This window comes from Lontra canadensis, unplaced genomic scaffold, assembly GCF_010015895.1.
Source record: "Lontra canadensis isolate GAN:19392208 unplaced genomic scaffold, GSC_riverotter_1.0 scaffold63, whole genome shotgun sequence".
In the NCBI taxonomy this organism is placed as follows: domain Eukaryota; kingdom Metazoa; phylum Chordata; class Mammalia; order Carnivora; family Mustelidae; genus Lontra; species Lontra canadensis.
Window position 1 is genome coordinate 3,309,516 of NW_022631057.1, and position 26,848 is coordinate 3,336,363.

Genomic DNA, 26,848 nt, shown 5'->3' on the forward strand with positions numbered 1-26,848 from the left:
TTACCATTTGCAATGACATGGACGGAACTAGAGGGTATTATGCTGAGCCAAATAAGTCTATCAGAGAAAGACAATTATCATATGATCTCCCTGATATGAGGAATTTGAGAGGCAACATGGGGGGGTTTGGAGGGTAGGTAAGGAAAAAATGAAACAAGATGGGATCGGGAGGGAGACAAACCATAAGAGACTCTTAATCTCACAAAACAAATCGAGAGTTGTCAGGGGGAGGGGGTTAAGGAGAGGGTGGTTGGGTTATGGCCACTGGGGAGGGTATGTGCTATGGTGAGTGCTGTGAAGTGTGTAAGACTGATGATTCACAGACCTGTACCCCTGGGGCTAATAATACATTTTATGCTAATAAAAATAAATAAATAAATAAATGGGACAAAAAAGCAGAAAATAATACGTGTTGGCAGAGGTGAAGAAACTGGAACTCTTGTGCATTGCTGGTGGGAATGTCAAATGTATATCCACTGTGGAAGACAGTACAGTTGTTCCTCAAAAAAGTAAACACAGAGTCATCATATAACCAGCAATTCTATTCCTAGGTATACAGCACCCCAAAACTGCTAACAGGGACTCAAAATTGAAAATTTTCTATTTTCAAGTTTACCATTGCAAACAGGATTCAAACATTTGGAAGCCAATATGCAGAGAAACATTACTCAGATTAGCCAAAATGTGAAAACAACCCAGATGTCTATCAACAGATGAATGAATAAACAAAATATACAAAACAATTCATATTATTCTGCCATAAAAAGGAATAAAGTTCTGATCCATGCTACAAGGTGGATGAACCTTGAAAACATTATGCTAAATAAAATGAGGCAGAAATAATTCCATTTCTATGAAGTACCTAGACTAATCAAATTCATAAAGACAGAAAACAGAATTTTTACCAGGGCTGGGCAGTGGAGGGAACTGAGAGTTACTGTTTAAAGACTATAATGTTTTAATTTGAGATGATGAAAAGGTTTTGTAGACAGGTAGTAGTGATGGTTACAAACAATGTGGATGCAATAATGCCCTGAAATGTATACTAAAACAGTCCAAACATTTCTGAAAAGGAAGTATTCTGCCAGATATTAAAACAGGTCATAGAGTGGAAAAAAGTGATTCAGTGCTGTTATGAGAATGGTCAGAGTTCAAGGAAACAGAAAGCTGACTGGAACACCTATGAATTTAATGACAAAAAAATTGGCACTTGAAAACAGTTGGAGAAAGAACAACTAATTCAACAAATGTTGTTACTTTGCCACTGGGTGGGTGTGGGTAGAGGGGAGAGGAAATGGATCTCACTCCAGACACCGTAATGAATTTCAGATGCACTAATGATTTAAATGCAAAGACTGCAATCAGAACTCAGGGTTGAAATGTTTAGGAAGTTGTAGCATAAGAAAGACCTAAAGCTTTTATAAGAAAGACATAACATACATAGCCACTAGAGAAAAGATCATTACATCCATTAATCCATCTACCTACTGATGTAAAATTTCTATACATGTAAAAGACCACTAACAGAACAGTTAAATAAATAAATACCGTATACATTTCAAAGTCATCACTGAAAAGAATAACAGTGAATCTAAATATAATCCCAATATAAAACATTAAGTGGAAAAATTGCAAGTTTCAGAAAAATATATACAATATGATGTCAATTTTGTTTAAGATAAAAGAAAAAATACTCAACTATATGTATAATTACACATCTAAGGAATGCTGATGCACTAATAAATTAATGAGGAGACTTGAGTAAGCCGAGCCCTAAACTATTAACCGTGATTAATTCAGGTAATAGACTAGAGAGAAAGAAGTATAATTCTTTACATGTCTATTTTCATAGTGTTTGAAAATTTACAAAAACATATTCATATACCACTCATGCAACAAAAAGTTATAAAAAGCAATCTAGGGGCACCTGGGTGGCTCAGTCAGTTAATCGCCTGCCTTTCACTGAGGTCATGATCTGGGGGTCCTAATGGAGCCCCGGGTCAGGCTCTCTGCTAAGCTCCCTGCTTTTCCCTCTCCCTCTGCTCCTCCCCTCTCCTCATGCACTCTCTTTCCCTCTCCCTCAAATAAATAGATAAAATCTTTTATAAAAGCAATCTATAATTAGTAGCATACAAAAAACAATCTTAAAAGAAACTGACTAGTGAAAAGGCCAAAAAACCCCTGAAAGAATGTTCACTTCATATGAAAAAGGCTTTAACTTAAAATAAGCTCTAACAAATCAACAAGAGAAATATTTTAGAAACCTAATTTTTAAAAAATGAGCAAAAGTTATGGATAAATCAATGTAGAACAAAAAATGTTCAGCTTCATTGATAAATTCTAGAAATGCAAATTAGAACAAGACATAACTTTGTACTCATCACCTTATCAAGTTGTTAACAATAAAAGCAAGAGAAAGAATTAGTGTACCTGGGTACTTTGAAACTGGAGGTTTGGTTGGATGAGTAGGTTTGAAACCTGGAAAAATAAATTTGATTCAATTCACCAGCCTTATCATTATAAAATTATGGATTTAATATTAATTTCTTATTTTTTATTTCTTAAAAAGATCCATTATTTCTCAAAATGAAAAACACACCTGCTTTCCAAACTTTGGAATTCTACTTCTGGGAATTTAATTTAATACATATTTGCACAAGTACATAAGCATGCATATATATAAGAATGTCCACCAAAACCTTGTGTTTTATACGGAAATCCTAGAAGTTAACTGATAGTAAATTATAAAAATAATGTGCTCAGAGTAAACACACATATCTTAAAAAAAATACCATCCAGGTAGTATCATACTACATAAGAAGTTGTATCTTTTTCTTATCTGCCTAGTATTTCTTTTAAAATACTTTAAAAAAATATTTTAAAAAATATTTGCACATTTAGTTCTGCCTTAACACCATTATATGTTGCTGACGCTTTTGATATAGTCTTTTTCTAACCAATGATAAAAAATGATTAACAATCCCCTAGGGAGTTTTGATTTTATTTTTTTAAAAGATCCCTATAGTTTCTCTTCACAAGCTTTTTCTCACAATTCTTTCAAAAACTAAACTCTAGGGGCACCTGAGTGGCTCAGTCAGTTAAGTGTCTGCCTTTGGCTCAGGTCATGATCTCAGGGTCCTGGGATCTTACCCACATCAGGCTCTTTGCTTTGAGGGGACCCTGCTTTTCCTTTTTTCTCCGACCCTTCCCCCACTTGTGATTTCTCTCTTTCTCTCAAATACATAAATAAAATCTTAAAAAAAACCCAACCTAAACTCTATCAGTGTTTTATAAACTCTTTCTGAAATGCTTATACTTCAACTCCTTCAAAAGAGCATCTCAACAAACACCACACCCCAGTGTATATGTCCACGAGGCCCATGTGAGTAAACATGAATGGGTCAAGGAGTATAAATTTCATATGCAATCTTATCAGTCCACCAAAAATGTATTTCTTTCCCTCCAAACCTCACAGCACTCAACTAAAGTACACAAGGAGGCTATCAGGTACTAGGTTTATAGGAATTATAAAAAGAAGTATTCTCGTTACCATGTTAATATGCATAATTCTCCCAAATCCTTTAAAATAGTATGGCCATAGGAAATATACAAACAAATTAAAAGCCAGTATTCATGATCCGTTTGAGTTCAACACCTCCATGAAATCGTAAAGTCCACAGAAATGAGGTGACTTGAATAAGCAGAGCCAAACTAGGACCCTGATGAGGTCAGCCCAGGCTAATGCTCTTCCCACTATTCTGTTGTCTTGTGTTTTCTGAGACAGAGAGAGGCCAGAGAGAGCAGCCCTCAAATCAGGAAGATATTTCCTTCCATTAGAGCAAAATCAGCTTTCAAGTCTTACGTAGAGTAGCTGACAAGTAGTCCCTGCAACAAATCCTCCGTTTCATTTTAATGAAGAACGATTTTTCCTACCTTTTGGTTGCTTTGAAATTTAGGTTCAATTGCCAAATAAAAATGCCTAATAAAAACAAAAACAATAATTGTATGAAGTGGCAAGGGCTGGGGATGAGGGAAGACATTCAGGCCTTTTTCTGGAGATAGCAGAAATTTCCCAGTTTAAATTGTGCTACATAGAAACAAAAACAAAAACAAAACCAAAACACTAAACTGGTTGCAGTCCAGCAACTGAGACATAGTCCTGGATCAAGAAGACACTCTAAAGGAGCCAACAGATCACCTTTAAAAGGAATAAGACGGCAAAGTCAATGACATGTTAAAAAAATAGAAGCCATAGGGGTACCTGGGTGGCTCAGTGGGTTAAAGCCTCTACCTTCAGCTCAGGTCATGATCCCAGACTCCTGGGATCGAGCCCCACATCGGGCTCTCTGCTCAGCTGGGATCCTGCTTCCATCTCTCTCTGCCTGCCTCTCTGCCTACTTGTCATCTCTGTCTGTCAAATAACTAACTAAATAAATAAATCTTAAAAATAAAATAGAAGCCATAGACCTTCCTCTTCACTAGTATTAATTTGAGTGATGCTATAAGTCATATGAGCTACCCTTAGAAGCTTCCTATATGCCAGGCACTGTGCTAAGTGCTAAATGTATCCCATTTACACTTTATGTAACTTGCCCAAGTTTACATACATTTTGATATCTGTGAACTATGTCAGATAGTTTTAGAGTAACTATATATAACAACCAAAATGGCTATAAACATGTCCTTCATCCTTTCATTACTAACAATGATGAATGAGTATAAATCAAACAACAGTAAAGGATTTTTTGTTAAATATATGCAGGAAAGGACTAATCTGAATGACTTAAAATTGGAGGTTTTACATTGGGAGAAACTGATACTGAAAAACCAAATAACGTAAAATCAACTACTTGGGCATTACCGCTGTCATTTATATGAATTATGCCTTTCATTCTTGACTTGTTCATGTAAAAATTCTCATGCTTCAATTGACTCTAAAAGTGGTTGCTGTGCATTCTTAAAAATACTACCCAAGAGAAACTTATATACCTGTGTGATGTACATGAACTGTTAAGACCTTCTGAAAACATACAAAATCACAACACAAATTATCTCATGCCTCCATCATGGGAATAAACACAAGACAGAGTTAAATACTAAAATTTCTCCTTTTCAATGACTCAATATCATTGATATTGAATGATGCCAAAGAAATGATAAAAGCTAACACAAAAAGATGGAAAAAGACATTTGTACCTCTGATACATTTTGGCATCGCAGGCTCCCAAGTACTACTCCCACCACAGAACACTGGGTTGCTGCCATTCATATAGAAGCCTGGGAAGCATTCAAGTAGAACCGTAGCTTGGTAGGAATATTTGTTTTTGATTCCTGATACCATTCTTCCATGTTCAAGTACTGGATATTCACATTTGACCACTGAAAAATGGAGAAATTAATGGAAAGCTGCTTGAACATAGGAGCAGAAAAAATAGCACAAGGTAATAATTTCCATCAGGAAGAAATATACAAGGAATGAAAAGCCCAGGTGTTAATTAAAAGGAAAAAAAACACACCAAATAAACCTGTATGCATATATATATTTTAGCTCTTGGGAGACAGATTTAGAGAAATCCAATAACTTTTTTCTACCTAAAAAAGACTGGCATTACAGTTTATTGGCTTTCCTACACTTTTTTCCCATTACTGATAAGGTTTGAGAAAGGCCTGACCACCACATACAAATCTGGGGTAAGTGCAAGAGCAACTTTTAATGTTCTTTGCCCTAGGGGTTTTTTTCAAGGTCATGTTGACACTGATTGCAGTAGCCTGGTTTTCTAGAAAGGTGGGAAACACTTTCTGAGAAGGCAATACTTGAGCTCAAAGTTAAAAGTTGAAAAGCAGGCAGCCATGCAAAGAGACGCAAAAAGGAAGTTCTCAGGTAGCAATAACATACACAAATGGATGTTCAAGAAATGGAAAGGCCAATGGAGTCAGGGCAGCGTTTTCCAAACATCTTGGCCGGCAATCCAGAGATCAAACAACACACTTCTTGCTGTATACCAGTATATGAGCACATAGGCCTGAAATACAAGTTAGCCTCATACCGGAGGACTCTGCTAGTTCCCATTCTACTCTCCCTCTTAAGAAGTACACATGGGTCATGACCTCACAGACTGATTTCAGAATCGACTCATGGGCTTGGGAGAATTTGGAAACAAAACCACAGGACTGAGCCTTGAGTACGACAGAACATGTTATGATATTAAATCCGAGCAGCAGATAAGGGCCGGAGAGTGGACAGCCTTTTCAACCAGAGGACTGCTCTTCCTGTGTTCCCAGGGATTCTGACTTTCCAGCAGCTGTCCTTTCCCTTCAGCCCGAGGAACTTCCGGTAGCAATTCCTATAGTGCAGGTCGGCTCGTGATTCTCCTGGCTTGGGTTTAGCTCCAAAGGTGTCCTTTCCTCACCTTCTGATGTGAAAGATTTCCCCTTGATGGAGAATTCTAGATGAAGTGCTATGGGGTTTTTCCAGCAGCCTAGCAGATACTGTCTTCCAGTCTCCAGCGTTCCTCAGGACAAGTCAGCTGTCACTCTTACTCCAGGCGATGGTGGGGGGTGGGGAGGACAGTGTGACATGTGTTTATTCTCCCCTCTCCCTGACTGCTTTTCCTTGTACACCTTTTGTTTTCAGTCACTTGACCCTGGGGGGGTTCTTGGTAAATGAAAACAACGTATTTGTCCTGCTGGGGTCACTGACTTTCTTGGTTCTGTGAGGTTATTGTTTTGGGACAAATGTGATTAATATTTGGCCCATGTTTATTCAAATTGGTGTCTACCCTGTTCTTTCTCCTCTTTCTGAAGCTCCAACAGCTTGTATGTTTGACTTCTTGCTACTCTTCCACAGGTCTGTACGTCTCTCTCTCTTTCTGGTATTTCTTTTCAAATCCTATTCTCCTGACTTCAGGTTCACCGATTTTTGCGCCAGATGCCTGTTAGTGGCAATAATGGCTTTCTTTATGTCGGCTAGACACAATATACACAGTAAAACTCATTCTTTTAAGAATACAGCTGTGTTAGGGCTGACAAATGCAAATAATCTTGTAATTACCACAATAAAGACACAGACAAATTCCATTACCCCCCAAAACATCCTCATGCCACTCTGTAATCGACCCTACACTCCCCCACACAATCACCTTCACCATCAGCCAAACACTGATCTGTTTTCTATCTCTGTACAGTTGCTTCTCCAGAATGTCGTAATGGGATCGCAGCCTCTGACTCTGGCTTATTTGACTCAGCATAATGCATCTGAGAGTCATTCGTGCTGCTGCATGGATTGGCGCTCACTCCTTTTTATTGCTGAGTCGCATTCTGCCATCTGGATGTACCACAGCTGCTAATCCATTTCACCAGTTGAAGGACAAGTGGGTCGTTCCCAATCTGGGGTGATTATAACTAAGGCAGCTGAATATTCTCATAAAGGTTCCTATGTGCGCATGTTTTCATTTTACTTGGCTTGATGAACTATATGGTTAAGTGTACGTTTAACTTTACAATAAATGAAAAAATGGGTTCCAAGTGGTCATACCACTTTGTATTCTTACCAGCAATGTACAAAAGTTCCAATTGCTTTATACCATTGCTGGTATTTGGTATTAGTCATTTATTTTTAATTTCAGTCATTCTAATAGGTGTTTAGTGGTATCTATTTGTGGTTTTAAATTACATTTCTATAACTTCTAATTATATTGAGAAACTTTTCATGTACTTTTTTGCCACCCATATATCATGTTTACTGAAATGGGCCTAATCAAATATTTTTTTTATTTTTTAAAAATTGCTTTGTTTTCTATCTATTGAGCTTTGAGAATTCTTTATGTATCATAGTTAGAAGTCCATTATTAGATATGTTCTTTGCAAATATTTTCTCCCAGTCTATGTTCATTTTTTCCCATTCTTTTAAAACTTCTTTTGTAGACCAGAAGTTTTGAGTTTGGAACATCCAATTTTTTATTTTCTTTAGAAGATCACACTTTATAGATGGTATTTAAGAAATCTTTGACTCGGTCACAAATATCTTGTTTGTTTTCTTGCAAAAGTCTTACAGTTTTACATGTAAATTTGTGGTCCAATTTTCCCCCTAAATTTTATTAATTTTTAAAAATATTTTATTTATTTATTAGGGAGCAAGTGAGCACAAGAAGGGGAGAGTGGCAGAGGGAAAGGGAGAAGCAGGCTCCCTGCTGAGCAGGGAGACCTATGTGGGACTCAGTCCCAGGACCCTGGGATCACGACTTGGGCTGAAGGCAGACGCTTAACCGACTAAGCCACCCAAATGCCCCAATTTTATTAATTTTTAAGAATTTTAAAATTTGAGTATAGTTGATACATGTTAGTTTCAGGTGTATAACATAGCGATTTACCATCTCTACATGTTACGCTAGACTCACAAGTGTAGCTACCACTTGTCACCATACAATATTTTTGACTACATTTCCTATGCTATATTTTTATTTTCATGATTTATTCATTCTATAGTGGGAAGTCTGTATCCCTCCACTCCCCTTCACTGATTTTTTTCATCTCCCACCTTTCTTTCCTCTGGCGATCATCAGTTTATTCTATTTATAGGTCTGCTTTCATTTTTGTTTTTTTTGTTTCTTTTTTTTTTTTTTTTTAGATTCCACATATGAGTGAAATCATATGGTCTTTTTCTGTCTCAGTCTAACTTATTCCACTTAGCATAGTACCCTCTAGGTCTATCTGTGTTTTTGCAAATGGCCAAAAAATCTCATCTTTTATGGCTGTGTAATACTCGTGTGTGTGTGTGTGTGTGTGTGTGTGTGTGTGCGTGCGCGCATGTGTATCATAGCTTCTTTAGACCTTCATCTATTCACGGCCATTTAAGTTGCTTCTGTATCTTAACTATTGTAAATAATGCTGCAATAAATAGGAGTGCATATCTTTTCAAATTAGTGTTTTTGTTTTCTTTAGTTAAATGCCCAGTAGTGGAATTATTGAATCTCTATGATCCATTTTGAATAAACTTTGGCTTGTGTTGCTAACTTTGGTCAAGGTTTTTTTGTTTTTGGTTTTGGGGTTTTGTTTTTTTTTTTTTTGGTATATGGATGTCTAATTGTGCTATACCATTTGTTAAAAACATTATTGTTTTTCCACTGAATTGTTTATATACCTGTACACTTGAAGAAAATCAACTGGATATGTTGGCAAGCATTTAATTCTGGATTCAGTATACCATTCCCCACAACTCTATATGCCTATCCTTTCACCTTTAGCACACTGTCTTGATTATATGCCTTAAGTATATTTTACATAGTCTTAACATCAGGTAGAGTGAATCCACCCAATTTTTTTCAAAATTGTTTTCACCATTCTAGTTATTTTGTCTTCCTGTATAAGGTTTAGAATCAGTTTAATTTATACAAAAAGTTCTTCTGGGATTTTTTATTGGGATTGTGCTGAGTTTAGATAAATTACAGAGAACTGATTATTATATTGAATCTTCCAAACCATAACTAACATATATCCCTCCATTTATTAAGGTTTTCTTTAATTTCATTTATTGGTGCTTAGTAGGTTTTAGCCTTAAAAATATTTCATATATATTGTTAGATTTACACTCAAGTATTTCATGTTTTGGAGAAACTGTAAATACTTTACAAATTTCTATTTCTAATGGTTTATTGCTAGTATATAGACATATAACTGTCTTCTGTGTTGATCTTATATTTTGCAACCTTGTTAAAACTTCAGTTTTTGGAATCTTCCTCACAATTGGGTCATAAGTGAACAGAGACTTTGTTACTTTCCAATATGTATGCCTAATTCTTTCTCTTGCTTTGCTGTAGTAGCTGGGACATGCTGTACAATGCTGGATAGAGTGGTGAGAGTGGCTTTCCTTCTCTTGTTCCTACCATGAGGGAAATTAGTCTTTTACCATTAGATAAAATGTTAGCTCTGAGATTTTTGTTGATGATGAGAAAATTTCTTCCTTTCTATTCTAGTTGAGAAATTTCATCCTGAAAAAGATAAATTCTGTCAGGTGCTTTTTAAAAAATATTTATTAAAAGGATTGTGTTTTTTTTCTTATTTATAGTCTCTTGATATAGTAAATGACACTGATTAATTTTTAAATGTGAACCAATCTTGCATTTATGGGATAAATCGTACTTTGCTATGACGTATTATTATTATTATATATGGCAGGATTTGTTTTGTTGCTATTTTGAGAAGTTTTGGTTCTATGTTCATTAAAGACATTGTTTGTAATTTTCTTACAAAGTTTTTGTCTGGTTTTTGCATTAGGATAATGTTGTTCTCAGAAATGAGTTAAGAAGTATTCTCTCCTCCTAAATGTTTTCAGGAGTTTGCGTAGAGCTACTGTTATTTGTTCTTGATATGTTTGTTAGAATTTTCCAGGGAGGCCATCCGGCAGTGCTATTCTCATTGTGGGGAGGTTTTTAACTAAAAATTCTATTTCTTTTTTTTTTTTTTAAGATTTTATTTATTTCTTTGACAGAGACAGATCACAAGTAGGCAGAGAGGAAAGCAGAGAGAGGAGGAAGCAGGCTCCCTGCTGAGCAGAGAGCCCGATGTGGGACTCGATCCCAGGACCCTGAGACCATGACCTGAGCCGAAGGCAGAGGCTTTAACCCACTGAGCCACCCAGGCGCCCAAAAATTCTATTTCTTTAATAGATTTAAGACTATTCAGGGATGCCTGGGTGGCTTAGTAGGTAAAGCATGTGACTCATGATCTCAGAGTTGTGAGTTCAAGCCCCATATTGGGCATAGCCCCATAGGGGCAAAAAGAAGATGACTTACCAGGTTATGTATATCTCTGGGCGAGCCTTGGTTGGTATTTTGTGTCTTCCAAGGAATTTGTCAATTTCAAATATAAGTTATCATATTTATAAGCACAAAAGTTGCTTTCATAATTCCCGCATTATCCCTTAAATGTCTGTAGGATATTTAGTTTTGTCCTCTTTTTCATTCCTGATATTGGTAAAGTATATTCTTTTTTTTTTTTTTCTTTCAGTCTGGCTATAACTTTATCTATTTTACTGATTTTTCTCCAAGAACCAGGAGTTGGTTTCATTAATTTTCTCTTTTCAATTTCATTGATTTACTTCTACTGATATTATCTCCTTTGTCTCCTTGTTTTGAGTTTAATCTGCTCTTCTTTTTTAGAATAGATTATTGGGGTGCCTGGGTGGCTCAGTGGGTTAAGCCTCTGCCTTCGGCTCGGGTCATGATCCCAGGGTCCTTGGATCAAGCCCCGCATCGGGCTCTCTGCTCGGCAGGGAGCCTGCTTCCTCCTCTCTCTCTGCCTGCCTCTCTGCCTACTTGTGGTCTCTGTCAAGTGGATGAATAAAATCTTAAAAAATAAATAAAAAGAAGAATAGATTATTGAGACTTCTGTTTTTCTAACATAACTATTTCTTTTTTTTTTTTTAAAGATTTTATTTATTTATTTGACACAGAGAGATCACAAGTAGACAGAGAGGCAGGCAGAGAGAGAGAGGGAAGAAGGCTCCCTGCTGAGCAGAGAGCCCGATGCAGCGGGACTCGATCCCAGGACCCTGAGATCATGACCTGAGCCGAAGGCAGCGGCTTAACCCACTGAGCCACCCAGGCGCCCCATCTAACATAACTATTTCATTTCATAAATTTTCTGCTAAGCAATGTTTTTGATGTGTCAAATTTGATATTTTGATATGCCATGTTTTCATTTTTATTCAATTCAAAATACTTTCTAAATTCTCTCATGAATTCTTCTTTGACATAGGGATTGGTCAGAAGTGTCTTGCATAATTATCAAATATTTGAAGGTTTTCTAGGTTATCTGTTTTATTTCTACATTCGTTCCATTGTAGTCAGTTAATATATTCTGAATAATTTCAATTATTTGAAATTTGTTAAAAATTGTCATGCCCATTTTAGAGAATGTTCTATATGGACTTGAAGAGAGTAAATATTTTGGGGTGCCTTGGCTCAGGTCATGATCTTGGGGTCCTGAGATGGAGCCCCATATCAGGCTCCCTGCTCAGTGGGGAGCCTGCTTCTCCCTCTCCCCACCCCACCCACGATCCTTCTCTCTCTCTGTAATAAATAAATAAAATCTTTTAAAAAGAGGGAAAAAAAGAGTAAATATTTTGTGCTATTCAGTGCTCCCTTTCTTCTAAGAGTCAAATCCCCTCTAGTGCCTCTCTGTTTGTGATTAGTCTTCATTGTTAATATTGTTTTTTTAAATATGTTTTGTCCAGAGCTTTTCAATCTTGGTGGTTAGAGGGTTCATCTTTTACAATTTATTCTGTAGCCAGAACTCTCAGATATCTTGTAATATAAAAAAATATTTTCTTATTTTTAACCCAGTAGGTGTTGAATTTTTGGGTTCTTTCAGGGAAAAAATTCATAATTCATGCATATACATAGTAGATCACCATGTATGAACTAGAATGCTGAGAACAGGTGGGATGAGGAGCAGGGAACTCTGTAACTAGAACTGATTTCACTTGAACCTGTATTAATCTACAAGGGAAGTCAATTTAACAGGAAGAGGAAGCACATACACACTGTTTTGTTTACTTACAGATAAAACTATTTACAAAATTCCAAGTTCAAGATTTACAAATAAAGAAGGAAATAAATGGAAATATCACTACCTTTACACTGAGGAGGGCTACTACTCCACTTGTTATGGTCAATACAAATAAGTTTGCTGTCTCCAACAAGTGAAAATTCATCTGGTCCATTTGAAGGATTACAAGTAAAAGTAATTAATTCATTATATTCAAATAGAGTTCTGTGACTATTGCTGTATTTTCCATTTTTTATTCTTTTAGGTGGATTACAGTAAATCTCTTAAAAAGGAAATAAAAAGAGGAAATAAAGGGCAAAAGGAAAAGTGTTAAGAAAGCAATATAAAGTCCTACAAACTACCTTCAGTAAATTCATTAACAATTTCTATAAGCTAGCTGTGAATCTAGTACCTATTTAGGCTTCTATGAGAAAATAAATGATCCCAAATTCAAACCACGCACAAATAAACTTTCAAAACACAAAACTCATTTTCTTGAATACCTATATGAAATACCTATTATTACTTTATAAGGCCATGCTAAGTTTTGTTCTGGTCACCATAAAATGTACTGAAATTTTAATGAGAAGACATGCTTGTGATTAAAAATAAAATTCACTGCTAGCTGAGAAACTCTTTAAATATATCCATTTGCAAATTATATATATATATATATACACACACACACACACATATACACACACACATGCTGAATGAGTGATTTACATGAGTGAATCACTCAATTCACATAAATGAATCAATTCACATGAGTGAATTACTCAAATGAGTGATTCACAATAATGCCAAGATATTGTCTTTCTTCACTTTCATCCTTATGAACATACAGTGAAATTTTCCAAGGCTACAAATTGTGTGATTTCACCACAGACTGAATCCAGATGTCCTTCTTTAAGCCAAATATTAAAGAGATTTGCAAAAATGTAAAACAATCACGATATTTTCAGTATCTGTTTCAGAAAATTTATTTTTCATAAAAAAATGCTGTGTATCTTAATGTAGTGGGCTTACTATTATTAACATGAATGAATAATTATTTTTAAAACTTTTCATTTTTTATTCCAATATAATGAATATCAATAAGCACAGCCCACATAAAGAAAAGTTCTTTGGGATCTTTGTCAATTTAAAAGCATAAAGGGGAGCTGAGGTCCAAAAGATTGAGCCTTGCTTGTCTAAATTCTAAAATGAAAATTTACTTACTATTACATGTTGGTAATTCGTCACCCCAATACACATCATCTCCACGACGGTGACAAACTACAGCTTGTTTTCCAGATAAGTAATAACTGAGAAAAGAAAAACTTACTGTTTTCTCTATTAGTTAATAAGATACACATAAAAATGAAAATTTTAATACTGTTGCTTTTCTACACAACAGTAGTTTGAGGAAGAAGTTTCTCAAATAACATATAGTGAAAGTGCTAACCATATCTGCTATTAATTGAATAGAGTTTCTAGGGGTACCTGGGTGGCTTAGATGGTTAAGCATCTGCCTTCAACTCGGGTCATGATCCCAGGGCCCCTGGGATGGAGCCCCACATCAGGCTCCCTGCTGAGCAAGGAGCCTGCTTTTCCCTCTCCCTCTGCTTGCCACTCCCCCTGCTTGTGCTCCCTCTCTGTCAAATAAATAAAAAATTCTAAATAAATAAATAAGTAGAATTTCTACTTTTGAACCCTCATTGACCAAAAGCAAAGATGTCTAAATAAATCTGCTGTACCTGTCAGTCTGGCGTCTTTGCTATCTCCAGCAATCACATTACACATTCATTTCTACATCTATGTTCACACCACTCTTCTCAGTAAAAACAACAACTGAGTAGAGAGATTAGGCCCTAGAGCTTGCCTATCCGGCTCTGAGTCTCAGCTTTTTGACTCACTTTCTGTCTGAGCTCAGGAAAGTCCCTTAATGGTCCCCTTCCTCATCTATGAAAAGGGGAACAGTGCATACTTCATGGGATAGTTTCCAGGATTAGATGAGTTAGCATCTGGTACATACTGAGTGCTAGGGCAATTTTTAGCTCTTGTTAATATTCTTTAGGTAAGAATATTTTTCTGGGGCTAGCTCAGGAATATTACTCAATGAAATATTCTCTTGTGATTTAAATTCATGGTATTCTCTTCTCCTGCGGGACTCTTACTGTAATAAGCATGAATAATTTTATTTATTTGCTACTTCTGATTTATTATTTTGTTTTGACACGTCTCTATACACTGTGTTTCTCAACAAGGCTACAACTTTTTTGAGAAGAGACTATACCTTAAACTTGTTGTCTGCCTAGCAGGCTTGCTCTATGTAACTACTCACTAGATGTTCCAATATTTTTACTTGATCAAATTAAAACAAATAGTCGGTGAAATGGTTTATATAGGATCCAGTTGCCTTTTTGCTACGTTATGGTATTTAGGGAAGGATTCTGGGAAAACACAGAGTAGGAAGCACTAACAGTCCGTCTCCCCAGCCAGACAACATCTGCAATGGCGAATCCGCCTGATGGAACTATTCTGGAGCTCTGGAGTCTGATGATGGCTTGCAACTTCCAAGGAAAGACTTGGACAGGTAAATTGCATTGATTTCAGTCAAGATCACCTTAGCACAGTGTCTCCCGCCCATAGCAGACAGCTCTGTATGTGTTCCTGGAGCAGCTTAGAAGCAGTTCTGGGGAGCCAGGGTGCACAAAAAGGACCCTGTCCTCCAAATACTGGGGACCTGTGCTCTTATCACTGAATTCTGCTTCCAATCCCAGTGAAGCATTCAAAGAGGTGGGCAGCCACTGTCGCCATACCTACCCCTAACTCTTGTAAGCCCCTTTCTAACTGTCTGAAGTGACTTCCAGGGGATGTAAACCTCCAGGACTATTTGCTCCCCACTTCATTTTTCACTTTTTTCCCTCTCCAGAGAGCTAGACATTAAAGACTAGAATATTCAAAACCAACTGCATATGTGAAGAAAGTTAAGAAATGAGTGTGCAGGGGCGCCTGAGTGGCTCAGTGGATTAAGAAGTGAGTGTGCATGCCCAAGGAAAGTCTCTGGAAAGACTGTTAGTTTAAATGTCAGGCTCATAAAATATAGGACGAGCCCAGATGTCCATCGACAGATGAATGGATAAAGAAGATGTGAAACAGATGTAGATAAATAGATAGAGATAGAGACAATGGAATATTACTCAGCATCAAAAAGAATGAAGTCTTGCCATTTGTGACAACATGGATGGAACTAGAGGGTATTATGCTAAGTGCAATAAGTCAGTCAGAGAAAGATAAATATTTTATTATTTCATTCTTATGTGGAATTTAAGAAACAAAACAGATGAACATAGGAGAAGGGAAAGAAAAATAAAATAAGATGCAATCAGAGAGGGAGACAAACCATAAGATACTCTTAACTATAGGAAACAAATGGAGGGTTGCTGGAGGGGAGTTGGGTGGAGGGATGGGGTTACTGGGTGATGGGCATGAAGGAGGGCACTTGGTGTAGTTAGCACTAGGTGTTAAATGCAAATGATGTATCACTAAATTATATCCCTAAAACTAATAATAGACTATACATTAATTAAATTGATTTTAAATTGACAGTAAATAAAGGTCAGTCTGATCCTCAGCAGAGATACCCTACCATAACCACAAAAATATGAACAGTAACATAAAACATTGGCCCTAGGGAAAGGGAAGAATTCAAATGTCCGGTATTCCACACACACACAAAATTACAAGATACACAGAGAAACAGGAAAGCTTGGCCCACTGGAGAAAAAAAAAATAAATCAACAGAAACTGTTTCTGAAAAAGATCTGATGGCAGATCTGCTAGACAGAGACTTCAAAATAACTTCAAAATAACTATCTTAAACATGCTCAAAGAACTTCTCAAAGGAAGAACAGGAGAAAGTCAATTAAATGATATATGAACGAAATGGGAATGTCAATAAGGTGACAGAAAACCTTAAAAGAAATTCTAGAGCATAAAAGTAAAGTAACTGGGATACAAAGAATTCACTAGAGGCACTGAAAGCAGATTTGAGCACCAGAAGAAATAAGTGAACATGAAGCTAGAACAACAGAAATTATTGAGTCTGAGGAAAAGAAGGAAAAAAGAGTGAAGAAAAGTGAGCAGAACCAAAGGGACTTGTGGGACACCATTAAATAGACCAACATATACATTGTGGGAGTCCCAGAAGGATAAGAAAGACAGGAAGGGGCGGAGAGAATATCTCACGGTTGACATCCCAAATGTGATGAAAGACGTGAACATAAACATCCAAGCAGCTCAACCACCTCCAGGAAAAATGAACTCAAAGAGCAACTAAGACAGGTAATAAACTTTCAAAAGACAAAGACAAAAAGAGAGTCTCAAAGGCAGGAAGAGAGAAGTGAGTCATTATACAAGGGAGCCTCAAGAATATTATCGGCAGATTTCTAATCAGAAGCTTTGAAGGCCAGAAGATAGTGGGACAGTATACTCCAAAAAGTGCTAGAAGGAAAAAACTGTCAGCCAATAAACATCAATCCGGGAAAACTACCTTTCAAAAGTGAAGAGGAAACCAAGACTTTATAACAAAAGCTGAGGGACTCAGTGACCACTAGATGTCCCCTGCAAGAAGTAAGAAATGCTCAAGGGAGTCCTGCAAGATGAAATGAAAGGACGCTGAAAGTATCTTTGAGTCATATGGAGAAATAAATATCTCATTAAATGTAAAAGCATTGGTAATTATAACAGCTTATATTATTGTATAAGTGCAATTTTTGTTTTCTTTATAACCTAAGAGACTAATACATTAAAGGGAAGAAAAAACAGAAATGTAAAACACAGTGTTACTGTAACTTTGGTTTTTAACTCCAAATCTCATTTTCTACATAATCTAAGGGACAAATTTAAAAGTACGATTAGTTTGTGTTTTGGAGCACACGATGTAGAAAGATGTAATTTTGTATAATAAATAATCAAAGGGGGTGGGAGTGGAGTTCTAAAGGATCAGAGTTTTTGTATGTTATGACATTAAACAGGTACAAATTCAAATTAGAGTGTTATAACTTTAGGATATTAAATATAATCCCCATGATAACCATATAGAAAATAGCCATAGAATATACATAAAAGGAAAAGAGAAAGGAACTTAAACATTTCAATACAAAAAGTCAAATAAACAAAAAAAGACACTAATGCAGGAAATGAGGGCCAGAATAAAGCTATAAGGCATACAGAAAACAAATAGCACAATGACAGAAGTAATTGACTCCTTATCAGTAATTGCTTCAAATTTAAATGGATTAAAACCCTCTAATCGAGAGACAGAGATTGGTAGAATGGATGAAAATACATGATCTAACTATATGCTTCTACAAGAGACTCACTTTTAGATCCAAGGACAAAACAGGTTGAAAGTAAATGGACTGAAAAAAGATATTTTAGCAAATAGTAACCAAAAGTAAGGTTGACTATACTAATATCAGACCAAACAGACTGTAAATCAAAAAAGGTTACAAGAGACAAAGGACATTATACATCAACAAAGGGTTTATACAGTAAGAAGATTTAACAGTTGTAAATATTTATGCCACCTGATAACTACCACCATAACATATGAAGCAAAACCTGACAGAATCGAACAAAGAAATATGCATTTCTACATAATAGTCATTCCTACTAGTTGGCGACTTCAGTACCCAGTTCACAGTAATGGAGAGAACCATCAATATAAGTGAGGAAACAGAGGACTTCAAGAACACAACATTTCCGTGAGTCCTCCTTCAAATTCGAGAGTTGGAATTTTAAATGGGGTGCACTTTGCCAAGGATAAAGTCACCGTGATTACTACATTTTTGATGCTCACAATAAACTTATTATAGATATATAAATATGAGACAATTTTGCTTTCCTTCAGAATTGATTTCTTTGAATTAATTATGTATCTTTTCAGTCTCTTTAAAAAAACCCAAGGGTTGTTTGGCTAAAAGTGCAACATTTACGAAAATGCTTGAGGAGCAAAACAAAAATAGAATTGGTAACATTTACCTCATTTCCTCTAAGGAGCAACTTACCCCTCATTACAAAAAAAGTGAGCTGCATTTTCAAATTGAAAGGAGTTATTTGGGGCATAGACTTCGCCATTTTCGAGTACTGGAGTTTTACATTCTTTCCCTAAAATAAAATTTAAAAAAAATTTTTTTAACACCAATTTCAAAACAGATTTAAATCAAAGTCAAAATTCTGTACTATTCTCTGCAATTAATGCAATATCATTTTCTGTAACTAACCGGTATACAAACTTAAAATTCACATTAAACCTGGTAAACAATTGCCAAGAAAAAGATCCCCTGGGAATTTCTTAAATACTGGAAAAATACTGCTCCCTGAAACCAATTTTCACATAAGAAAATCTTGCTGTGGTGGGAAAAAAATGAAAGAAAAAAAAATGAAGGAAAAAAAAAAGAAATGTAAAAAGTAGTAGTGGAAAATGGACCCTAAAATTTGTAAAAATCTCTAGAGAAAGCAAAACACAATTTTGAGTTTTTGTTGTTGTTGTTGTTGTTTACTTACTGTAACAAGCTTCTTCAATAGGATACCATGAGTGATTTTGCTCACAGTAAGTCTCGACAGAGCTCAGAGCTATGTATCCTGGGAGACACTCATACAATATATCTTCCCCAACTTCATAATATTTTTTAAGGGGACTCTTGAGGAACATATTTTCATATTTTGGTGGCTCACCACAGGCATCTAGGGATAAGAGATTAAGAACATGAAATTTTTTTTTGGTATTTTTTTTATGCATTTTAAAAAATACATGTATTTATCTCATGCACCAGCCAAGGACTGTGGTCTGACAGGATGTAGGTAATACCGAATAAATGGAAAGATCCTTGGCAGGCTTTTAATGATACTTACGTGCTTTTACCCAGGTGGTGGGAGGAGTGGAGGATGTGCCCTGCTTGCTGTAAGTAACAGGCTATCAGCATTTTATTTGATGGGGAATAAGCTGAATTTTCATGCAACAATAAATTGAAAAGACAAAATCAATGCTTATGATCTTAAAATATATATAGGTATGCAACCTTTCCCACTTTTTTCTTTTTCTGTTTTTTTTTTTTAAATATTTTATTTGTTTATTTGACAGAGAGTTAGAAAGAGAGCACAAGTAAGCAGAACGTCAGGGAGAGGGAGAGAGAGAAGCAGGCTCTCCGCTGAGCAGGGAGCCCGATGTGGGGCTCGATCCCAGGACCCTGGAATCATGACCCGAGCTGAAAGCAGCCGCTTAACCAGCTGAGCCACCCGGGCGCCCCCCCACTTTTTTCTAAATTCATTTAAAAACTTGCCTCTCCTCTAAGAAGCCTTCTGTAGTACACAGCACCCTGCTCCAGTGACTTTCCCATAGTCTGAAACAAACTAATGATAACTCGTCACCTCAGGCTCAGTCTCCTCGTAGAAAGCAACTTCCCAGAGGTCAGGGATTGTAGGTCTTTTTTTCTATGGCACTGTGTATCCAGTGGGTGCTTCAGAAATGCTAGAACTATCTTGGAACTCTGGAGTCTGATGATGGCTTGCAACTTCAAGGAAAGACTTGGACAGGTAAATTGCATTGATTTCGGTCAATATCATTGATGGAAATACATCATTGACAATATCATTATGGGAAAATAATGTTGCTTTTTTGGGCATTACAATACTTGAACAATAGATGCCATTATGTAATCCCGCAGTCTGCATGCAGAAAATTCCCTAATGTTCCAGGGGAATTTCAGGAAATTCAAAGTGCTCTACTATAGAGCAATCCAACTGTTCGCCTCTACACTTGCAAAAATCCTACAATGCTCCCTAGCCTTGCAAAAATTAAAATAACTCTCTGACCCCAGCACAAACCCACAGCCCTGCCCAAAACACTACCTTCAGAAAATCATGGTCTCCGACCTAAACTGGAATTGCAATGAAACCTGACCTACCCGCTATGTTTCCTATGGCCACCCAACTGAGTTTTAAATTTTCTTTGCTACCTCAGAGACTCTTGTGTTTACACCTGTCAGTTGTAGTTCTCATTTCCCACTCACTTCTGGGCCTATGAAAATCAGTCAAATTACTGTCAAAGTCACTAATTGAGGCTCCTGGGGGGCTCAGTCATTAAGCATCTATCTGTCTTTGGCTCACGTCAGGATCCCAGGGTCCTGGGATCGAGTTCTATTTTGGACCCCCTGCTCAGCTGGAAGCCTGATTCTCCCTCTCCCACTTCCCCTGCTTGTGTTCTCTCTCTCGCTGGGTCTCTCAATGTCAAATAAATAAAATCTTCAAAAAAAAAAAAAGTCATTAGTTGACTCTGTTTTTGGTAAATTTATTTTAACAGTTTCTTCCCCAGTAATATTAGTTACTCTGTCTATAACTTCTGCAGCCATTGATCCTTCTTTGCTCTCTCCTGCCTGAAAAGCTCTCTCCCTGATTTCTAGGAAAGCACACCACCCAGTTTGGCAGCTTGTCCTCTGGCTCCCTTCTTTCTGCCCAATTGGATAACATGACGCTCCTAATGGGTTGCTGTGGGAATCCTGGTTACTCCACTCCGCATATCCCTGTGGATGTGCACACTCCTGTGACCTCATTACCACTGAGAAGAGCTGTCCCAAATCCTGGTCTCCATCCTCGATCTCTCCCAGGTGCTGGACTGTTTATATTCAATTGCCTTCCTGAAAACGTACCCCATAGGGTTAATGAGATTGAAACTAGAAGAAAGTTTATACCTTTTTTTTTTTCTCCCAGAGAACTGTTTCTTCCTAATCAGCTTTTGTGTCTTCTCAGAGCTTACTAACGAACTCATGAGCTGTTACTGCAGAAGCCTGGGAATCAAGGTCAACAAACAGATATGGGTCCAGTCTGTGAGCAAGCAAGGCTGTGCATTCTTTACCCTAGATAAGGAGTCCAAGATCCAATCCAGGTTATACTGGATCTCCGCGCAGGCCTGGAGCCCCTTCTCCTTGCCCTGAGATAACTTCGTGAGGTCAGAGACTAAATTCTGCCCCTTCTGATGGATACTCAGGTATCCACCCCAAAGGGAACACGGGATGTATGCATGCAGGACACTCAATGTACAAGTTCCATCTTTCCTCTTGAATAAGTTGTTAAATTTCCCTGCTCTTTTCATAAATATGTATATAATCTCAACCCTTATGATTACAAAAACACTGTCCTCTCTCCCTTCAGAGAGGGGGGGTTTCAGGCCTCCTCTCCTGCTTCCTTTGGTTGCTTCTCAAATAAACTTTCCTTGCTGCATATCTAATGTCTCCGTGATTGGTTTTGCTTTGCATCAGGCAGATGGACTTGAGTTTGGTTCCACCTGGAAAGTGTCATGCTCTCTCAGATAACATTAGGAAGCCAGAGTGTGACCTCTTGCCCAACAAACAAGATAGTTTTCACAACTCAAATGCCTATTCTGTCTCTCTAATTCCACCTTTCCCTCCAGTTCAAACCACTGCCATTTCTTCTCTAGAGTGCTACCAGTGTTTCTGAACAGGCCCCCTTAGCCACCTTGCCACCTTTCATTCATTTCATGTTTCACACTGCTGCCAGAGTCATGCTGATAGGACACAGTGACCAAAGCTCTTCCAAGTCTGATATCTTTCAATGACTTCCCAATGCCCTCATGACAATGTCTAGGGCTCCCTATCATGGCTGGCAGTCTTGCAAAGCCCGTCATTACCGGGACTCTGCTCACTCTTGCACCCTATTCCCAAGCCCTATTCAATTCCTGGCAGTGTCCATTAAATGACCTCAATTATGTCAGCACTCCAGACCTCCCTGCATCAATTAACTTCAGCTTTGACCAGAGACCCCGCACTCCTCCCACCCTCTCACCCACTCATCCTTCAGTTTCAGCTGACAGGCCACTTCTTGTGGCTCTTGACATGTGTCAGCAAAAAACTGGGTTAAGGGACACCCAGGTGACTCAGCCAGTTAAGCTTCTGCCTTCAGCTCAGGTCATAATCCCAAGGTCCTCGGATGGAGTTCGGCATCATGCTCCCTCCTCTGCGGGAAGCCTGCTTCTCCCTCTGCCTGCCGCTCCCCCTGCTTGTGCTCTCTCTCTCTCTGACAAATAAATAAAATCTTTAGAAAACAACAGGGGTGAGTTTCCTCGCGATCCACATTTACTTCATCCACAGACTACCCCACAGCGGGACTCGTTATTGTCTCTGCTTCCTACCAGACGGTTACCTCTGAGGACTATGGGGGGCACCTCACTGCACCTGTAACACCAACCGCCACAGCTGAATGAGCGCCGCTGTCAGTTCCAGATACTCTTAGACCAAAGCTCACATCCTTTTCTGCTCAGCCAAATTCTTCCAAAGATACCCGCAAATCATAATTTTTTTCTTTGTTGTTTTATGCCTGTCTTCAACTTTTTTTCAAAGGTTGAATGATAGCTCTTTCCCTTATTCAGGTATTTGATTTCTTTCATGTCAAAATATTTATGCTTTCTTGTTTTATTTTGACCCCATTCTCCATTATTGCTATTCTTAGAAAGAGCATTTTAACATGATCAAAGGAGAACTCCAAATAATAGGGATTTTATTTTTTCCGAAGTACAGTAACTGAAGACTCTACATCTTGTATCTTAAAACAATAGTGGTGATAGTATTAATAATTTTAGAAATAGCAAACATCCAGCACTACCTCCGTCTATTTTTTTTTTTTTTGAGTAGGATGTCCTTTATTCAAGGGAACACAATCCACAGATTGAGGGAATGTGGTGACTTTCATGTTCTGGAGCACTATTCCTGACGGATTTGGAGCAAGAAGGAGATTTATAGAGCTTTCCAAGAGGAAACTCAGAAACAGGGCATGATTGGCTGGGAGACTGGAGATTTCCTTATAAGGTTAGCCAGCTCAATTCCTCAAGAAAGTCCCCTAAGCTTTGAGGATGGTGACTGGGGTATGCTGGGTGTCCCTGACAGTTGTTTCCCATAAGTGCAGGCAGACTTAGAGTTAAATCTGTGATGTGGGCCAAGTCACTGGGTCTCCATTTCGTGGGTCCTGATATATGGTTTAACTTTATCAATTCCCTACGTCCATTCTGTACATTCATTAGACTACAATTTTCCAAGGTCAGTCAGTGATCATCATCACGGTAACAGGAACTTGAGGGAGATGCCAATGTCAGATGTTCCTCAATTATTTTTACTTCTCCCCGCAAAATGCACATAGTAATCTGCCTCAGAACTCCAAGATTAGGTTGCAAGCGCTACTTGTAGTTGAAATTTTTTATATTGCTTTCATTATCATTCCCCTCTCCCCTTAGGATTCTTTAGTGAAAAGCTCTAGATTTGTACCTGGACTTCAGTCAGATAATACATGCAGTCCTTTATTTGCTTTGCCCATCAAAAGCAATCAGAAGGAGAGGTGCTCAGGGAAATGACCTATACTTATATTTTAGGCACAGCTTAACTTGTCTTCATACTCATCCTACGGGTTGGGCACTATTGCCCCCTCTCTAAGATGGGCCAGGTAAGGCACAGTATGTTAAGTCACTGGCCCAAGCCAACATCTCCAGCAGCCAGGCCGCCTGCTTCCGCTACGGACACTGCTTCTCACCACACTCACCTGAAACCCTCCCACGCTTACACCAACACCCTGCAATGCCGTCCTCAAGAAATGGTCTTCTACCGAGTCTGGAGAAATTAAAGGAACCCTGGTTTAGATTTGCTGTGTGCTAAGTCAAACAAAAGGGCTCAAGTGCCCTGAAGGGACAGATAACAACATCAAGCCTGAATTTTAACAATGGGGATTGTTCATTCCTCACTATCCTGTTGCTTTTCACAGTGATTGGCTCTGTGTTCTAGTCCTTGGCCTTTCCCTTGCCTCCCTTGTCCTCCAGCTGCCACACAGGCAGCTGCACGGTCCTTGGGAGCCCCCAGCCACATCACAGCTCTAAGCCTCTGATCACACTGCTCCCCTCTGCTCTGAACATCCTTCCTTCCTGCTCAGCTGCAACCCCCCTCAACTCCTGTCTTCTTATACTGAATCCACTCAACCACTCCTCTAGCAAGCACCATCTGCTTCCCCCGGGAGGCAGTGCCCAGTGGCCTCGTCCTGGACTGTCCTCCACATGGATCGCTCAGTCACTATCACGGGTTTCTGTGTTCAATAATTCCCCTGTTATGGCCCATGCGGCCATAACACCAAGCACAGCATGTCCCTCAGAGGAGCTGGGCAAAACCATCTGGCACTCAAAGGACCCCTGGTGTCCAACAGAACACCTCGCTGAAGAATATACTGGGATGCATCTAATACTGAAAAGCATCATCTTTAAGCTTTGGCCAGAAGGACCTGGCCACAGGATTTCCTCTGTTGCCTAACTCCCAGGATTCTGGTGACCCAGCAACTGACCAGATAAGGACTGCTCTCTTTGCATTCTAACCTGTAGAGTAAGGAAGTAAGAAACTACCCTGTAAACACTTAATGGATCTATCCTGGCTTCATCCACCAGAGAGAAAGAAAAGACCTAAAAGAGACACCACTCACAGCAGGAGGTGGTGGGTTTTGTCCAAAACGCAGACCCCTTCTAGAAGAATGAGACTGGTTCTCAATTGGACGAATGTTGGCTTCTGCCATCTCATGCAGCCGGCAATTACCTCCCTCTGAGATGGGAAGCCTCCAGGCACAATGCTGCCTGCTTACAAACCTGCTTCCGGCCTGTGAGCTGCTTCAGAACTGAATGTGTATTCTAGTCCCGTATTTTCCCTGCCCGACATAAGGAGGCTCATTTGTACTTTCTCTAATTTCATACCTATCCTGATTTTACCTTTGAACTTTTACTTGGTCTTGTGTTTCCTTTTCTGCATTTTTAAGTTTTGCTACCTTCCATGTTGCACCCCATTTTATTTTCTCTCTTCCAAACAACATCCAACGTGAGCAACAAGGATCATCTAAACTTGATCCTTTTTTAAAACATTTTTTTGTTTTCTTTTTATTGCCCCTGGTCCCTCCCCACGCTACTCCCTCGACAAAAATGAACTTTTTCATGATCAGGAACAAGGAAGATTAGAGTATGGTGAGCTCTGCAGATTCTACAGAACAGGGAAGACAGAGCCTCTGTGATGGTCAGCTTCCCCTGACTTAGCTTAGGCACCGCAGAAAGGCCATCCTGAGAACAGGTGTTTAAAGAACCTTCCTCCTGGAAGCGGGAGGACTGGTTTCTGGCACTCTAAGCCCCAGCTTCGTTATATTATTTATTTAATTTATATTATTTATATTATTTATATCTATATAATTATTATAATTCATTTTCTGGTACTCAATACTTACACAAGAGTGTTGACACTGTGCAAAAAATTGCAAATCTGGAACCGCAAGCGTGACAAGACAGAGAAGCTCTCTACACTCTCGTGGGGAGAGCAGAAAACATGTTTGCAGGGGTGACTCCCAGTCAGGGGGGATTTGAGCTGGTGTGCGTGTTTCTGTCTGAGATAGGGTGGTCAGAGAGGGGCCTCCTGAGAGGCTGACACCTCAACTCAGCTTGAGAGGTAAGGAGGAGCCAGGGGAGAATGATCCAAGTCTGAGGGAATAGTAAGTACAGAAGCCCCACAGAGGCGGAGTTTGGCCCACCAGGGGCCCCTAGTGATTGGTAAATGCTATCAGAGGGTCAAGCTCCTTTCCCCCAAAGCACTTCCTTTGGGTTATAACATATTCACGAGCAGTATGTTTGGTCTGCCACTCCTGATAAATTTTAGCAACTATTTCTCCACTGCCACTGTGTGCCTGACACTGGGGTCCTCACAGCGAGCAAACGTGTCTGCTCACCGCCAGAGGGCACAGCCTCTCCAGACTCTTACCGGAGTTCAGAGAGAGCAGGAGCACTGGGGCCACCAGAAGGACCCCGACCAGGCGCCAAGAAAAGCGCTTTTCGGGGTGAAAGCAACGGGCGACGTACGGCGCGGAGGACACCGTCATCTTCCCGGAGACCCGCGGGAATCTGAGAGTCCGCCAAGCGACACCGTCCCAGGTTTGGGGAACAGACGCAACAATCCCGAGCGGCCGGGTGTCAGGAGCCCGCCGCGGGGGCGTGGCCTCAGCGCGGTTTGGGCGGAAGTGACTCTCCTTCCCGAAGTGGGCGGAGCCAGCCGGCTCTCGGGGGCGGGGCCGGGGGGCGGGGCCCTACTGACCTCTGGAACATGGCGTGGGAAGGAGAGGGTCGGGCCGCGGGGTCGCAGAGCTGTTCGGTCGTCTCCGCGGGTGCCAGGCGGCCCTGCGACGATCCCTTGCGCACTGACCCGACGTCGCCGGCGGCTTGCGGGGCTCGGCGGGCTCACCG

The 26,848-nt window shown here is 39.0% G+C and overlaps 1 protein-coding gene across 1 annotated transcript in view; it reads right to left on the minus strand.

The window, feature by feature from the left end:
* LOC116879673 (membrane cofactor protein-like) overlaps window positions 1-26,521 on the minus strand; it is a 46,017-nt gene extending 19,496 nt beyond the window's left edge. Inside the window, exons 1-7 of the mRNA XM_032878070.1 lie at window positions 26,370-26,521; window positions 19,273-19,281; window positions 18,603-18,702; window positions 13,768-13,853; window positions 12,632-12,829; window positions 5,197-5,379; window positions 2,431-2,478 (exon numbers count right to left, since the gene is read on the minus strand). Coding sequence (XP_032733961.1) covers window positions 2,431-2,478; window positions 5,197-5,379; window positions 12,632-12,829; window positions 13,768-13,853; window positions 18,603-18,702; window positions 19,273-19,281; window positions 26,370-26,487 — 742 coding nt within the window. The 5' untranslated portion in view covers window positions 26,488-26,521. The remainder of the gene's footprint in view (window positions 1-2,430; window positions 2,479-5,196; window positions 5,380-12,631; window positions 12,830-13,767; window positions 13,854-18,602; window positions 18,703-19,272; window positions 19,282-26,369) is intronic.
* Between the last annotated feature and the right edge of the window lie 327 nt (window positions 26,522-26,848).